Here is a 17,810-nt window from a genome sequence, read left to right on the forward strand (position 1 = left end):
CCAACATATTTATTGAATTCTTGCTCTTCATTCTTACAAGTATAAAAGTTGCCCACTAATTTTATATTTCTGTGTGTATGCATACATGCAAGGTCAGACAATTAAGTTCACGAACGTGTTGCAAGGATATTGCTAACCTTTTGTGATATCAGAGGGATTATTCATTATGAATTTATACCAACTGGACAAACAGTTAACCAAGTTTACTATTTAGAAGTGCTGAAAAGGCTGCATGAAAAGTTAGACGACCTGAACTTTTCGGCAACAATTCATGGCCCTTGCATCACGACAATGCACCAGCTCACACAGCACTGTCTGTGAGGGAGTTTTTAGTCAGTAAACAAATAACTGGATTGGAACACCCTCCCTACTCACCTGATCTGGCCCCAATGACTTCTTTCTTTACCCGAAGATAAAGGAAATATTGAAAGGAAGACATTTTGATGACATTCAGGACATCAAGGGTAATATGACGACAGCTCTGATGGCCATTCCAGAAAGAGTTCCAGAATTCCTTTGAAGGGTGGACTAGGCGCTGGCATCGGTGCACAGCTTCCCAAGGGGAGGACTAGGAGGGTGACCGTAGTGATATTCAGCAAAGAGGTCTGTAGCAGTTTGTGTAGGATGAGTTTGGGAATTTAATTGTCCAGCCTCGTATATACATATGTGTACATATAGAGGTAAATTTTTATTTATGTTTGTTTGATTCTGAAATGATTTCAGATTTATAGAAAAGTTGCAAAAATAGTACAAAGAATTCCCGCATACTCTTCCCAAACTTCCTTACTGTTACATTTCATCGTATTTACCTGGTCATTCTTCCTCTCCTTCCTGCTCTGTCTCCTCTATCTCAGACATACGGTCCCTCCAACCACAGATAGCTAAGTGACTAATCCCTTACAATAGCATTCTTTTACGTAGCAGTATAATTGGCAAAATTAGGAAATGATCATTGATACCATACTTTAATCTACAGACCTTAATTCATCTATATTAAATATAGAATTGTACATGAAACAAATGAAATTTATTTCTTTTTCTCCTACTGGATAGTGCTTGTCCAGACTTTATTTCTGCTTTATGGTTTTCCACTTGCAGAAAATAACAAACACAAAGTAGTATTTAAAATCTCCAGATGCCCATTTTTTTAAAAAAAAGAATACTTGCTGTCCATACCTACACTCTGATATTAGAACTTATTAAGCTTCCAGAAAGTATAATAATTATAATAATCGTAATAATAACATATAGGAATGTCTTTTCTCCTTGATGTATGTTTTGGGCTCAGTATGGCTGGACCTTATGTCAAGTTCAGCTATTGTCCTGGGTGTCCTGTCCTTCTGGGGGTTTGAGCAGCCAAGGAAAGTGTGAGACCTTGGATCAGTACTTTCTGGAAAATCCCAAAGGTGGTGGTGGCCAGCACCGTGTCCTTGGGGGGTACTCATAATATGTGGGCAGAACTCTTCTTTTCACCTCAGCTCCTCATCCAAAAGGTGGAGCTAGAACATTTCTAGGGGGCAAGAGAGAGACAATCAAGAAAGTTAAAATGATGGCTCTTTAGCAAGATATTTTGTGGGAATCAGGAAGCGAAATTTATACCGTGGAATAGAATAGAAAGAATTCAGAACTCAGGAAGTTTTTTTCCCCTAACATCTGAAGCCCATCTAACATGTACTCGTATTTCACATGGGCTTCTACACCCCATCACTGCCCACCCCCCACATTTCCTCCTCTACATAGCCCTTTCCTCACTCCTGCTCCAGCGACAGAATGAATGGCGCGGTATTGAATGACGTTTACGAGGCTGATAAATACTTTCCGATCAGAATTCACCGTGACATGTCTCGTTGGACACAGTGCTGTCATGAGCTCTTTTCAGATACATGTCTTCCCAGACAGTAAACGCCTGTTTCCTCCGACGTGCCTGGTTATGGAGAATACTTAGTAAGGCCACCACCGCTCCAGTGCATTGGCCCTTTAGGGTTGAATTCAAGCATTTTATACTCTGACTCTACATCCTGGTTACCTCTGTGGAGAAAGTAAGGCACCCAAATGAGGAAAACAGGGGAGCCCTTGAAGAATTTCCTGCCTCCTCTTTTTGGTTGAAGTGGCCCCAAAGCTCCAAGCTGGACCGTCGTATACTGAAGCATACTGTGTGTTTTGGGAAAAAGTTACCATTGAAATTCCAGGAGAGTTCGAATACTCCTGTCCAGTCCCCTAAACCTGGGAGTGGAGGGGCAGGAGAGGCAGAAAGGTATTGTGTACCTGGTACCTTACAGTCAAGGGCTGCAGTTCTTCAGGGGAGATGCTGGGTCCCCTCCCTGTCCCCTGGTGCTGCTCTGGGAACTTAGGAGGCTTGACGGTGGCCGTCCCTTCCGGGACATTGTGAAGGCAGACTCAGCGCTTGGTCTGTGGGGGTCCTGCCCTTACACATACCTCTACACTGACTACTCTTGGGAAGTACTGGTGGGGGAGCATTCCACAGTTCTGCTTGTGGACAGACCCCTCACCCGGAGCACATTCTTAGGAGTACATGGGTACGATATCAATGTACAGGATGACCCCGAGAAGCAATGTGAGATGATACTTTCCATTAATAAACAAGTAGAAGCACGCAGCGGAGCTTGAAAAAGCCAGGCCTTACAAACTTTCTTCCCTCAGCCATGTCACTTCTACATTTGTTGCCCACCAACCAAGTTTGGTGTTCTCTTTCCAGACCCACAAGGGATCATTTTTGTACTTGTTCTATTAAAAGTTTGAATTAAAGCTTTTGTATGTTTTAGGTCAAAGGTTTCAAACCTGTTTCTTTTTTTGACTAGACACACCTTTGTTCAGTAACTTCACAAAAGAACAAATGGAATTGGTCCCATGACACATTCTTTTTGTTCTTGATTTTAATGCATATGCAAACAAGATGGTCTGAATATGAACAAGCATGAAGGAATTTATTCAAGAGGAGAAAGACCTATTGAACTTTTGTCCATGGTATTTAAGATTACAAAAGTTTTTCTCTCTCTACTGATCCTTTCACCTTCCTTCAGCAAAACGGGTGAAATCTAATATGCCAGCTCCTTCTCTACACAAACTTTGCATTTCTATCTTAACATGTTGAAAATGTTACACTATCACAGATGAAAGATATTCTGCTTTGATAAATGAAGTCAGTCGGCTATTATATCTGGACTCAGGCGCTGGTGGCCACAAGGCTGGGAACTCAGCGGTGAGCTGGTGAGGAAAGAACTAAGCTGGGAATCGGTGGGGCTCGGGTTCAAAGGCAGAACCCAGGAAGGCCCTGCACCCATGGGGGGCTGTGTTAGGTGCCTCAGTCAGAGGACAGGACTCTCTGAGTGGCTGGGTTTTGTGCTATGCTTGACAGAGCAACACTGTGCTCAGTGAGCGGTTCTGTGACAAGGTCTCTGGGTAGGACTGAGGATGGCACAGTGGCTCCTCTCAAACCACTGAGGGGTCACAGACAGCCCGCGACAGGGGCTAGCGTGTGCCCAGGACCTGGAGCCCTTCGTCAGCTCTGCTCAGACTGTGTCAGGGGCGGGTCACAAACACCTTGTTTGAAAGCGCGTCCATGGCTGGGTTCTCTCCCAGGAAGAATCCGTTATCTGAATTCATCAAGCAACTTTATTGATCCCCACTTCCTTCATCCTCTAGAGGGTACGGGATTGCCAGGACAGTGCCAGGTTGGTTCCACTGGATCAGGAATTGGGAGTGTCAAGTCGGCAAGACGCAGGCCTTTAATAACTAAACCATGCAAGGTGAACACAGGTCCATGGAATCTCCTAAGAAGACCAGTCAATTCAAAGGGGTAAAATATGTTTTATTGCACTTTGGCATGTCACTTCTAACAAAGCCAAGTGCTGTCTAGCAAATGGGTAAAACACATTTAATATCGATATTCCTAATACATTATCTGTGTACAGGAAAAAGTTCTAGAATCAATTTGACCCAAGTTCAAGTTCAAGTTTCAACCTTTATTTGAGATACTGGGAAAGTTACTTATTTTGCACATCTCTCAATTTCTTCATCTCAAAATGGAAATAATGTTGGGAAACTGCGTATAGATTTGCTTCTCTAAATTCCTGGAAGCATGAGAGGCAAAAACAAGTACATGAGATGGCACTTCTGAACTGTTTAGCACCTAACTCACAACTATACCTGACAGCTATTGTATAATTATTCATTTTAGATCTTTATTCTCACCACTAGTGTCTGATGTCCGTCCGTGCCACAAATGTCTATTGATTTTCTGCTTTGTTTCATGTATCGTACTGCGCACTGGAATACGGAAGTGAAGCAGGGAGATACAGTGACACATCAGCTCTGAAACGTTTGGTCGGACAATTTAATGAAAAGGCAGAGGTTAAACTACAATGGCCTCAAAAGATGAACTGGTGGAATTCACTTGTTATTTACTTAAGACTGTTCTTTAAACCATTTCCTCTGTCTCTATTACCAACAAAAGCGCCACTACAACTAATTTGAACGACACCTCTGCCACCCCATCCCCTCTCTGGGGCTGCCCTGGAATACTGCCATGGCGTCTTTTTCCCTGGACTTGGCAGGTGGTGTGGTTTGTTGCTTTCTGTCCCATTAACCTCCATTCTATCTGTCAAGAATGGTATTCCCCATTGTCGAAAGCAGCATTTTGCCAACCAATTTAGCTGGGAGTCCCATTTGATGGAGCATTACAGGGAGCAAAACAGAAAGTTTCAACAGATTTGCTTCTCTAATTTCCTGAAAGAATCACAGACAAAACTTGCCCCCTGGTGAAAGGTGTTCTGTTTGGGTTATAATAACAAGCATTTATAGCCAATCACAGGGGAATACAGTGAAAGAATGCCCCTGTATTTCCTGGTTCCCTTTAGCTCCATTATTGCTCATGGACTACCACACTGTTTCAAACATTTAAAGTCTGCTTTTTTCTAATAGCCTAATGGACTCAAAAAGACTTTTTTCTCCATTAAAATGTAAAATGCAATGCTAAATTCTTATTATTGGGCACATGGTTTTAATGGAATCATGTTCAGAGAGAAAAAAACTCTACTTTTCCCCTCAAGAAGTTCAAGATACAATATTCAATCTGCAATTTCAAAATCCACAGCCTCTCACAGAACTCTAGATGTTTTTACATTGATAGTTTTATGTAAAAAAAAAAAAATCCCTCATGTCTGGCCAATCTCATTCAACTGAATGTCTATACAACATGTGTAAACTATTGTGGGTGGGGGTGGTGGAAATTCACTGAGTAAATTTTTATCTAATTGGCTTTATGAAGTGATTCATGAATTGGGCAACACCCCATCTTGCAACTAGCAGGTGCTCGGAGGGGCTGTACAAAATGGAAGGTTTTTATAGGAAGAAAGGTGGGGCAAGGGAGTTAATAACAAAAGAGACCAAAGGATTGTTTTTAGACCAGGATATCTTTTGGGGCAAGGGAATGGCAAGGGTTTTTATCATACAGATTGCCTCTTCTTTCTAGGGGGGATGGAGAGGACCCAGGTGACAGACTACCTTATTGGTGCTTGCCCAGAAAATTCCAGACTGGTTGATTAAGATTACATTTCTGGGAAAGGTTGAAACTACAATTAGATCAGGTTTTAAGTCTGGGCTTGGTATCATGGGCTTTTAGCACGAATGACACCATTTTGGGCCTGTGGTTTTCTCTTTAACAATATGCATGGGATGGTTTCAAAATTATGTAACTGATGTGTGTGCGATATTCCAGAATCGGTCTTACAAGACCTAAGCTTCATGAGACCAGAGACCATGTCTGTCTTGTTCCCTGCTGGGGCTCCAGCTCCTATGACATTGCAACACATATATGTTGTAGCTGCTCAGGATGAATGTTGAGTACCTCCCATTTCTATCCACCAGCACAGATGAAAGTTCTGAAGAGGAAGTTTTCAGGTTTCAAGTCCTCAAACTCTGGAAGTGGTCACACCCAACCCCATCTCTTGGTCCAAAGTGGTATCCATCTCTTATGTGAACAATACTTCAACAAATTCCAAATCCGCCTACATTTCTCCATCACATTTCGTTTCCCACCCCACCTAGTGCAAGACGCTCTTCCCGAGCCTCCCACATTCACGCTTGGCTAGCGCCTGCACATCTGCCAGGTGCCAGCATAAATCCCTTCATTGACCACATTCCATGGGATTCTTTCTGATTTGCTGTTTTAGCATCCTGAATTTTTTTCTTCAATGCGCGTATTGCAATTCTCATCATATAAATGTCTAAGTAATTATTATTTAATACTTAATTCCTTGACTAGACGGCAGAGATTGTGTCTATCCTGTTCTCAAATAGACCCCAGCACACAGTGATTCCCGGCTGGGGTAGTCACTTAAATACTTGTTGAGTTGATGAATGATGTGAGGGAGAAAGGGATGATGGCAAAGTGGGAGGAAGAGGATCAAGGAATCAAGAATTAGGGGTTGGATGACTTTGTGTTTCCTTGGATTTGCCTAAAACCTATTGACACATCTTAATCTTACTAGACTGATCGTGACCATTTCTTACTTCTCAAAAGGTGTGTGTGTGTGTGTGTACTGCCTTGAGGCTAATTTTATGGGCTGACTATATTTCTATGTAATCCAAAATACTAGAATAAACCCATATTGAATATCTTTGAATTAATTATTCATTTCACTTAGTAAATGACTCTTCATACCTGAAAGACAGGAATATATATATGTATATTAATCACACTGAACATTAGTTGCTCATTTTAGACCTTAGCCAGTTGTTGAATTTAAACCACAAAATGTATAAATCAGACTCATAAACTTGCATATATGTGTAATTAGTGGCAATATTTTGTGATACACTTTTTAAAGTACCTTTATTTCATGTTTTCTTCCTCCTCATTTTCATCTGATAGACAATTGGTCTCAGGAGTTGACTACGTGTTTTATGACACAAACAGGAAAGGCTCCAGAAACATAACAGTTATTAAAAATGATGTATACACACTTAAGACAAGGAGTTGGATTTTCCCCGGGAAGATGGTAGTTCAGGGAGAGTGGGTGACAGCTGGTGCTAAAGGCTCAATCCTCGTGCTGGGTCTTTCATGGGATGGCGGGACTTAGGTGGGGTGAGGTGGGGTGTTGAAGCCTCTGACCTCTGAAGATACTTCACAAACCCTTATTATGATAGAGAAAAGCAAGCAAGACTTTGTTCATTTGCTCTTGTCTTAAACTGAGTTCCCCAGAGCAGATCCTGAAATGAGGACTCCTGTTCAAGTAACCAAGGAGCTGTGCTGAGGAGAAACCAGTAAGGAAGTGGGAAAGCCAGGTAGGAGAGGAGTAAATGCCCAGTAAAGGCATATTTTCAGGTGGGGTCCCAGCCTCAGTCTGAACTCACTGGGGCTCTGGAACATTCCTTGCAATACAGAGTTTGCTCCACCTAGAGGTAAGAAAGTGGGCTTTCATACCCCGGAACCAGTCCCTCATGGGCTACAGGTCATGCCAGGGGTTGCTGCAGCTGTCTGAGAGTTGGGGCGAAGTGGCTCTTCCCTCGCAAGTCCTCCGATGAGGTTTGTTAGGAGCAGCTGAGGGATGAGAGCCCAGAACCTGCAAAGGGATCCGCAGGAATTGGGTGGAATGTCTACACCATCTAAAGTTCCCCTGACAGTTAAAAGCCCCTAAAGTGTGAACTGCTGTGGTTTTATTGATTTATCTGCAGGAAAAAATATTTTGCTCTCTCTCCTTGGTCCCCGAATTGGCAACTTTAGGTAGCTTCTTTTTTCATCTGTATTTAATAAACGTGGCTACTGTCACATATACTATTCTCAAATGATTAGCCTCATCAGCCACTTGTTTCTAAGGGCCTAGTAATTAATGAAGAATTGCGTACCTCACTTTTCATGTTAGGTCATGGATCTGTGTGTAGGTCAATACCTGTTATTAATGAACAATTGATTGTGTTCTATGTTATGAGCCCTGTGCTAAATGGACTGACCATAAATTTCGCTGACTTTTTAAAAGATTCTAAACCACTGGCCATCTCTTAGTTACCTATTAATTCTCCCTCCTAGATTTATTTAATCCAGCTAAAGAATAATTCAAAATGGAGATTATTCCCAAAACTCACGGCCACATTAATCTATGGTTATCAGCAAATCTGGTCCATGTAGTGGCCTCTGTTACCTTTGAAGAATACTTACCCTATGCATCAGTATTAATGGAGCTCCTTGTTGCACGGAGACCAGCCCTGAGGTGGACACGTGATCTTTCAGGATCTGTCATCCTGGTAAATGTAACATGCTCTGCATGAGGCTGTACGTGCATACTTGGTTTGGGAACTACTCTGAAAGTTCACTGCCACAACTGGGCAAAAGCCACTCTTAAAATCCCAGATGGATTGTTTTTCAGGGACTGACTGTCTGCCTATTTTGCTTCCTTTCTTTCTATTTTTCTTGTTCCTCACCTTTCATTCAACATTTATTTACTGAGTGCCTACTATGAGGCAGGCAATGTTGTAGGGGTACAGTAGGGAATAAAATATACAAGGATCTCCCCTAATTGAGACTGAAATGAAATACACACACACACACACACACACACACACACACGCACACGATCTTTACAAACCATGGTAAGTGCTGCATAGGCAATCAAGTGGGGTGAAGGAATAGCGTGACTTCGATGAGGCAGGTGGGGGTGGGAGGGTATCTTTGCAGAGGTGTCACTTGAGAAAGAGTCAGCTCTCTAATGATCTGGAAGTGGAACTTTCTGGGTAGAGGGAATAATGAGTGAAGCACTCAAGCCAGCAACGAGCCTGGTGTGATCCAGAGAAGCTAACCAGTGTGGCCAGAAGAAAGACCAGAGGGAAGGGTGTCATGAGGTCTGACGGGTAGGCAAATACCAGCTCATTCAAGGCCTTCAGAGCCATTGGAAGGAGATTGGATTTTTGAGAATTCATTAGAGGATTTTAAGTCAGAGAGCGATTTCACATGATTTATTGTTAAAAAGATAGCTGCCTGCTTTGTTGTTGGTGATGCTATAAATAGAAGCAAGGAGACAGGGAAGCCACGAGGGCAGGTAAGACCGTCTTGGGGAGCTGCAGGCGTTTGACAGGTGACATGCCATAGGATCAATTTTGGAGACAAAGGCAAAAGACTTGCCACTTACTAACGGTGAGTCCTTGTCAGGTTATTTATTGAACTTTCCTTGGCCTTAGTTTTCTCATTGACTGAGGGATGATACTCATGAATCTATCACATCCTGTTCTTCTGAGGATCAAATGCACTGGTATTTACTTCATGTAAAGCTCTTCTCGCAATTCAGAGCAAATGGTACTCAATGCATAAATCAATCACTAAATTGCTATTTTAAAACTCTTATTATTTTTATTGGATATGGAAAGGGAGAAATCAAGGATGACACCTAGATTGAGGACTGAATAACATAGCCTATTGTCTGTGTGAATAGGTAATACTTGAGAATACTTTTGAAATGTGGAGGCCCTTGATCAAATCTTGCCACTCTTGGCTTTTGGTGACAAGCCAATGACCCACTTAGCTTTGCCTTGCCTTGCCTTCTTCACTGTACATAGGGCACAAGCTACCTACCCCTCCAGTACACGTCAGTGAAGATATGAAGTCAAATTGCATGCTACACCTAGCAGTCCTTGTATTTTCAATAGAGAAATGATTAATAAACAAGGTCAAAATGCCTGACTTGTAAAGAGAGATATGGGTTTAAATCTATGGTTTCTATGTTCAATGACTATGAAATCCAAGTATTTTACTGTATGAGTTTGTGTCTAGTGTAACGTGTAAACAAGAACAAGAGAAAGGGGAGGCAAACAGTTGTATTTTCTGATCAAATCGTAAGACTAACAGACTGATTAAAATCGGCACAGAAAACATAATGTTCAGTGAGAGATACAGAGGCTTTTCTCACTGTGCACGCAAAAGGAATAACTTGGATGCTGGAAAAAGAAAAAGGATTAATGAATACAGAAACCCATTTGATTAACTCAGATAGGATATTCTGAGTCAATGACTTCTTAGTCTTAGAACTTGGAATCCCGGTGTGAGTCCTGGCTCTCAAGGTCATCTTGGTTGCTTCAAAGTTTTGGCAATTATGGATACATTTGCCATTAAAATCCACGTGCAAGTTTTTGGTAAGAGTAGGTTTAGTTTTGTAAGAAACAGCCAAACTGTTCTCCAAAGTGACTATGATGTTTTGCGTTCTCACCATCGATGTATGAGAGTTCCTGTTCCACATCTTTGCAAGCACTTGGTGGTGTCAGTGTTCCAGATCTGAGCCATTCTAATAGGTGTGTAGTGGGATCTCTGCACATTTCCCTGATGATATATGATATGGAGCATCGTTTCACATACTTATTTGCCCTCACTTTTTTGGTGAGGGGTTTATTAAGAAATTTAGCCCATTTTTTAATGAGGTTGTCTGTTTTATTGTTGAGTTTTAAGTGTTCTGTGTGTATTTTGAATAACAGTCCTTCATCTGATGTGTCTTTTGCAAATATTTTCTCCTAGTCTGTGGCTTGTTTTCCCACTCTCTTGACACTGTCTTTCAGTTTTTTAATTTTAATGAAGTCCAGCTTATTAATTAGTTTCTTTCTTGCGCCTTTGGTGTTGTTTCTGGAGTCATCATCGTACCTCAGGGCATCTAGGTTTTCACTTAAGTTATCTGCTAGCAGGTTTATAGTTTTATGTGTTACATTTAGGTTCATGATTCATTTTGAGTTAATTTTTGTGCAAAGTGTAAGGTCTGTGCCTAGTTTTTATTTTATTTGTTTGTTTGTTTGTTTTTGGACATGGATGTCAAGTTGTTACAGCACCATTTATTGAAGAGACTACATTTGCTCCATTCTATTTTCTTTACTCTTTTGTCAAAGATCAGTTGACTATATTTATGGGCTATTTCTGGGTTCTCTATTCTGTTCCATTGATCTGTTTGTTTATTCTTTCACTAATGACTAGAGATTTATGGTACGTGTTGAAGTCAGGTAATGTCTGTCCTCTAACTTTGTTCTTGTCGTTCATTACTGTGTTGGCTTTTCTGGGTGTTTCACCTCACCATTCAAACTTTAGAAACAATTTGTCAATATCCACATAATAACTTGCTGAGATTTTGATTGTGACTGCATTGAATTTACAGATCAAATTGGGAGGAACTGACGTCTTGACAATATTGAGTCTTCCTATCCATGAACGTGGAATATCTCTCCATTTATTTAGCTCTTTGATTTTGTTCACCAGAGTTTTATAGTTTTCCTCATATAGATCCTGCATATATTTTCCTAGACTTATACGTAATTATTTCATTTTTAGGTTCTGATGTAACTGATTAGTGTTGGTTTTTTTTTTTAAATTTCTTGTTCACTTGTTCATTGCTGGTATATAGGAAGTAATTGACTTTTGTATATTACCCTTGTATCCTAAAATTTAACATAGTTGCTGATTAGTTCCAGGAGTATTTTGTGGACTCTCATATTTTCTACATAGACAATTGTGTCATCCACAAACAGTTTTATTTCTTCTTTCCCAATTTGTATACCTTTAATGTCCTTCCTTATTTTATTAAATAGGATTTCCAGCTGATGTTGAAAAAGAGTGATGAGAGGGGACATCCTTGGTTTATACCTGATCTTACTGGGAGATTTCTGAGTTTCTCATCATGAAGTATGATATTAGCTGTAGTATTTTGATAGAAATTCTTTATAAAGTTGAGAAAGTTCCTTTCTATTCCTAGTTTACTGAAATTTTTATCGTGAATGGCTGTTGGACTCGTCAAATACTTTTCTGTGTCTATTAATGTGATCATATGATTTTTCTTTTTTAGTCTGTTGATGTCATAGATTATATTAATTGATTTTCAAATGTTGAACAAGCCTTTTGTGCCTGGGATAATTATCACTGAGTCATGTGTACAATTTTTTTTAAACATTGTTGGATTCAATTTGCTAATATTTTGTTGAGGATTTTTGCATCTATGTTCATGAGAAATATTTGTCTGTAGTTTTCGTTTCTTGTAATGTCTTTGTCTGGTTTTAGTGTTATGGTAATGCAGGCCTCAGAATGTCACTGATTTCTACTCTAATTCTTATTATTTATTTTTCTGCTTCTTTTGAGTTTAATTTGCCTTTCTTTTTTGTAGGTTTCTAAGGTGGAAACGTAGATTATCAATAGTTGACCTGTCTTATTTTCTAATATATTCATTCAATGTTACAAATTTTCCTCTGAGCATTGTTTTTGCTGCATCCCACAAAATTTGATAAGTTATGTTATTTTCATTTAGTTCAGAATATTCTAAAAATTGAGATTTCTTCTTTGGCATGTGTGTTATTTAAAAGGGTATTGTCTAATATGTGCAAATTTTGGGATTTTCCGTCATCTTTTTGTTATTGATTTCCAGTTTAATTCCACTGTGGTCTAAGAGCAGACATTGTATGATTATTATTTTTTTTAACGTGTTAAGATCTGTTTTATGGCCCACTATCTTGGTGGATGTTTTATCTACCTTGAGAAGAATGTGTATTCTGCTATTGTTGGATGTAATCTATACATTGAAATTATATTCAATTGATTAATGGTGTTGTTGAGTTCAACTGTTTCCTTACAGTTTTTCTACCCTGCTTGATCTGTCTACTTCTGATAGACGAGTATTGAAATCACCAACTATGATGACTGATTCGTCTATTTCTCCTTGAAGTCTGTCAGTTTTTGCCTCACATAGTTCAATGCTCTATCATTAGGCACACACACACACACACACACACACACACACACACACACACCCCTTATGGATTATGTCTTCTTGAAGAATTGACTCCTTTATCACTATTAATGCCTTTTGTTACCCCTGATAACTTCTTGTTTGAAATCTGCTTTTTCTGAAATTAATATAGCTACTCCTGCTTCATTTATTAAGTATATTTTTAGTATTATGGGTGTGTTATTATCACTACTAATACTAATCCAACCCTGAGAGTTGAGAACCCATTTGGACCCTTATCATTATGTTATCGTTTATATGTTGCTTTAACTTAAAGGTGAGTGTTGACCCAAGGAGAATGTGGGAGTTTTTCTTCTGATTCAATCTGTGTGAGTCATTTAGCAGTTACATGTAAGTAGCAATATTCACCTTCACATTGTCCTTCAAATGGGTCTATTCCTTAGAGTGGCCCTTTTCAGAAGGACTGTATCTATTTTGAATTTTTCCTAAGGTACCTCATTATGCATATGAGTTTGGGTGATTTACATTAGAATGAATACCTTCATCTCTTCAATCCAATTACTGCCATTCTTCCTTTTCTTGCCAGGCCTGGGGGCATTACAGGCAGGAGGCATAGGCCTTGAGGTCTTTCTGAAATGCACACCACCATTCTAGCTTTCCATAGTCTCCACAGAGCACTGAGCACAGGTTTTGATTCCCTTTGATTGAGTATACTGCATTTATAACGGGCGTTTCAGTCTCACCTCTGAGAACCAGGAATGCACACAATGGGAGAAATGATGGAGCCTCCTGCCAAATCATCCTGATCTGTGCCTGCTTTCTTTCCCTGTCTTGTGTCCCTAGGTAAGTGTGAAATCGGCTGGGCCTACTACTGCACAGGGGCAGGGGCCGGCGGCGCCATCCTGCTGTGCACGTGGCTGGCCTGCTTCTCTGGCAAGAAACAGAAGCAGTACCCATACTGAGCTGAAGCCCCCAGGCATAACCAGAGGAGACGCTGAGCACAGGGGGCTTGGAGGTGCTGAAACTTCCAGCACCTTTCAGAAGGTGGAATCGTGGTTCTAATCCATGCAATGCTAATGAAACGAAACCCGATGGAATGATGAGTATTATGTAAGGTGGAAGACTTGTAAAGGAAATGGAATGATCGAGAAAAATGGACCAAAGGCTAAAAATATTGCAGGGGTACTAGGTGTTTCTATTCCACAGAGTATTGTTAACGTAGAATGCATACACACCTAAAACAAATCCACATATGCAGACAAGGATTTTCGCTTTTGTTTTTTCTAAAGATAAAGACTCAGAGAATCAAAAGGGCTAGTAGAAATGGTAACATGTTGGGAAGCAGGGTAACCCACAGACGTTCCCTGTAAGTCATGGCGTTTCTGAAAGCACACGAGAACATAAAGATATACTCATTCACACACCTGCCCACGCACAAACACGTCAGTTGTCACAGAGACTGTACAAGCGGGTTAGCGGTGCATTACTCCTCTGTTTTCTTTTTAATATACATTTAAAATACAGTATTATCACTTTATAAAAGCATACATTAAACCTAATAAATGGACCAATAAGCCACTCTATCAGTATTTTGTATATCCTGCATAAACTCTTTATGCCCTCCATATGTTTTCAGTGTTTATGCAGACATTTAGAGTTAAGACTTTGTATTTCAATATTATTCAAAAATATGCTATATTTCTCTGAGTAGCTTCTGCTATGGTGTTCTTAGGAAGTAAAGGGGCATATTTCTGTCCATTTTCCAGTCATTAGATCTTGTTTTCTTTAGTCCGTTATTGAACTGTGCTGTACCACCTTTCTTTCAATATTCATTTTGTAAAACACACAAAAAAGTGCTATTTTGTTTGTATTTGAAAAGCTCTGTGAATAAATTCTCTCTTTGATCAATAACTAAATGAGTCATAGTGTTAATTAAGTTATTGGGTTTGCTACTTTAATTTCATAAATCGAGTCCTTCAACTCCAACAGCCCTATAAATGTTTCTGTTTACTTTTAAGGCCTCCCATTAATTCACCTGATAATCATCCAACCAGGTGTTGTTCCAGGCATGCAGGATATTAAAGGTAAGATATAGTCTCTGTTTTCAACTTGAATTCTTTGCAGCCAGCATTCGAACTTCCTGTTCAGTGCCCTTCCATCATGACCAGATTCTTAGGAGAGAATTCCGTGTCTGTTTTAGACCCAGCGTGTCTGTTTTGGACCGAGCTTGTCTCCTCAGACATGGTTTAGGGCACGGAGGGCCAGGTCATGGTTCAGGAGTCGTTGGACCAACAGTCTCCTGGATGATGAGTCATCGCAAGCTCCAGTGGCATATTGCTCCCCCACTTTCTACGTGAGCTGTATTTCACCGGTACTTCTGTGCCAGGGGCAAGTCCACATCTCTGTGTTTCGGGGGTCTTGGCCATTTCAGAAAGATTATCTCACACTCCTGATCCCAGCATAACGCCTTGACTAAGAGGAAGATTTAGACCCTGTCATGACCCCCTAACAGCACCAGCTCTTTCAGGAGCAAATATTGAATAATGGATAATGGACAGATTCTTTTATTAGACGAAGCTGAGTTATCGCATTAAATCCTTAAAGCTGCAGTTTCAAGTAGTTTCTAAAACATTTCTTTTCATATTTGGAAATTGAGCATTCTGGCTGTGTACGCATGTAACTCTATTTCCTGTTCTCTCTATATATATTTATCAGTTTAACTTCAATATCTGAATGTCATGCTTGCTTCTCTGGTACTTTTAATCATCCAGGGTGAAGATTCATGCTGCCCTGAAAGAACCGTACAAGATCTGGCCAATGAAATTCTGTACTTTCTGAGGCTTGGTTGCTATGGAAAAAGTCGCCCTCCTCTCAAATGCTTCATTCATATGGTGCTGAATGTCCTTTGATTGTGTCTTGTCCACTGATCACGGGCTTCTCCACTTTGTAGTTTCCTAGGGAGAGGAGACCGCACTTTGCTTCTTCCTCAGTTAGCCCGTCGCTTTCGTGTATTGCTGGTGCGTTCCAGTTTCTTTTTTCTCACGGCACTTTCCTGTAAGAATAGGATTATGACTTCTTAGCTCCCATTTTCAACTTGGCGTTCCTTCTGGAATTTATTAAGTTCTAATGTCTTGGACAGATTTAATGACGGCATTATCATTTTTATGTAGTCTTTATGATTTTAGACAGTAGTGGACCTCGTTAGAGGAAATAAAAAGTTCATCGTTCTGACATGATGAAGTCAAATGTAAACCCTTGTTTCTCAAGTTCTGACTAGTTATATGTATTTTTGGTTCATGATGTCCCAGCATTTCATGAGAAAGACCTAATTTATTAAGAATTATGTATACTGCTTTTCAAATGAAAATTGGGATTCACGATATAATAACAACAATAACAAAAATCTGTGAAAAGTGTATATTTGCAGGCTGCTTGCTAATATACACACTAAGAGGCAGAAACCCTCCATTTTCACAGCCTCATAAAGCTTTCATTGCTTGTACATGCTTGCGATGTAAGTAGGGAGTTCTCTTTGTTTTCAGGAAGAGAAAATTGTGTGCCAAGAAGTTAATTGGTGAAATTGAGTTGACTCGTCCAATTTTGAACGTATCCATTTGTGCATTTGGGTGATAAGTAGTTTTTGAGCAACTGCTACTTTGTATCTACTAGATCTAAAACACTCCGTGCAACACAGTCTCTGCTCTTAAGTTGGTCCCAAGCTTGTGGAGAAAACGGAACAAGAACGTCAGTATTTTTTATTTTTTTTTATTTTTTTTTTTAAGAACGTCAGTATTTACCATATCCTATGATGAAACTGACTCCCATAGACAGGGAGGAAGTTTCTCCCAGGTGAAGAATCGTGCACAACAAATTAAAAGGCGTAAAGAAAAAGATGACAGATTACAATTTTCTGCTCTTCAAAAGACATCATCGAGAAAAAGAAATGGTAAGCCAAAGGCTGGAAAAGTTATGCATCTGGTAAAGAACTTATATTCAGAATACATAAAGAACTCCTTCAAATGAATAATGAAAAGACAACTCAATGTTTGAAATGGGTAAAAACTTGGACGGGCTATTTCACAAGAAAAAAGATATGCAAATTCTAGAAATCACATTGAAAAGGTGTTCAATATCATTAGTCAAGGAAACGAAACCTAGAGCCACAACGAAACTCCACTTAACATACACTAGAATGACTGAAATAAAAATATTGACCCCACCAAATGTTGCTGTTAGAGAGGCATGGTTGGAAGACGACTGGACAGTTAGAAAACACATAGACAAAACTAGCATATGGTGACAGACGTCAGAACAGTGATTAATCTGAGGTGATTAACTGGTGAGGACACAGGGCACATCCTGGGATGATGGAAACGTTCTATGTATTAATTGGGGTTGTGGTTCCCGTCTGTATACACTTGCCAGAGTCCACCGATCCGTGCACTTGCAGTCTGCTCTTTACAGTATGTAACGTGAACCTTGACAAAAGAGAGGGAGAAGTCCTTAAAGAGTTGTCTCACGAGGCTACAGGGACGATACCTTGGGGCATGGTGGGAGGTGAGGCTAGAGATGAGGCAGGAGAAGGGCAAGAAGGGCTTTGTGTGCCAGGCTAAGGGGACTAAAATGGATCCTGGAGGCAGTGGAAGGATCTGAAGTGGGGCAGATGTGGCATGACTACCTGTCAAAAAGATCGCTGGAGCAAGTATGGTGAGTCACAGGGTAGCCGAGCTGGGGAGAGGAATTGTTACAATGTATTCATTTCATCAACAAAGAGTTGTTGGACACCTGCTGTGATCTATGTGCTTGGGAAAACGAGGAGAGCAAATAGCAATGTCACCCAGGTGAGAAGTGATAGGACCGCAAACTAGGCAAAGTTGGTGGTGGAGAAGATGGGACAGAGAAGAGATAATAAGAGGATAGTATTAAGAGATCACTGGGATATGGGGCAGCTGGTTGGCTCAGTGGTTAGAGCACAGTGCTCGTAACACCAAGGTCACTGGTTCAGTTCCCATATGGTCCGGGGAGCTGTGCCCTCCACAACGAGATTGAAAACAATGACTTGACTTGGAGCTGAACTTCGCCCTCCAGAAC

General features: G+C 40.4%; 1 protein-coding gene across 2 annotated transcripts in view; it reads left to right on the top strand.

The window, feature by feature from the left end:
* The window catches only part of LHFPL6 (LHFPL tetraspan subfamily member 6), a 217,942-nt gene extending 202,054 nt beyond the window's left edge, over window positions 1-15,888 (top strand). The window contains exons 4-5 of one of the 2 annotated variants that reach the window (XM_033104913.1): window positions 14,738-14,803; window positions 15,491-15,888. In XM_033104913.1, the coding sequence (XP_032960804.1) occupies window positions 14,738-14,803; window positions 15,491-15,495 (71 nt within the window). In that variant the 3' untranslated portion in view covers window positions 15,496-15,888. Of the gene's footprint in view, window positions 1-13,562; window positions 14,628-14,737; window positions 14,804-15,490 lie in introns of those variants that run through there. The other variant, XM_033104912.1, reaches the window with a different exon arrangement.
* Window positions 15,889-17,810: the final 1,922 nt, after the last annotated feature.

The sequence above is a fragment of the Rhinolophus ferrumequinum genome, chromosome 4 (genome assembly GCF_004115265.2).
Source record: "Rhinolophus ferrumequinum isolate MPI-CBG mRhiFer1 chromosome 4, mRhiFer1_v1.p, whole genome shotgun sequence".
NCBI lineage: Eukaryota > Metazoa > Chordata > Mammalia > Chiroptera > Rhinolophidae > Rhinolophus > Rhinolophus ferrumequinum.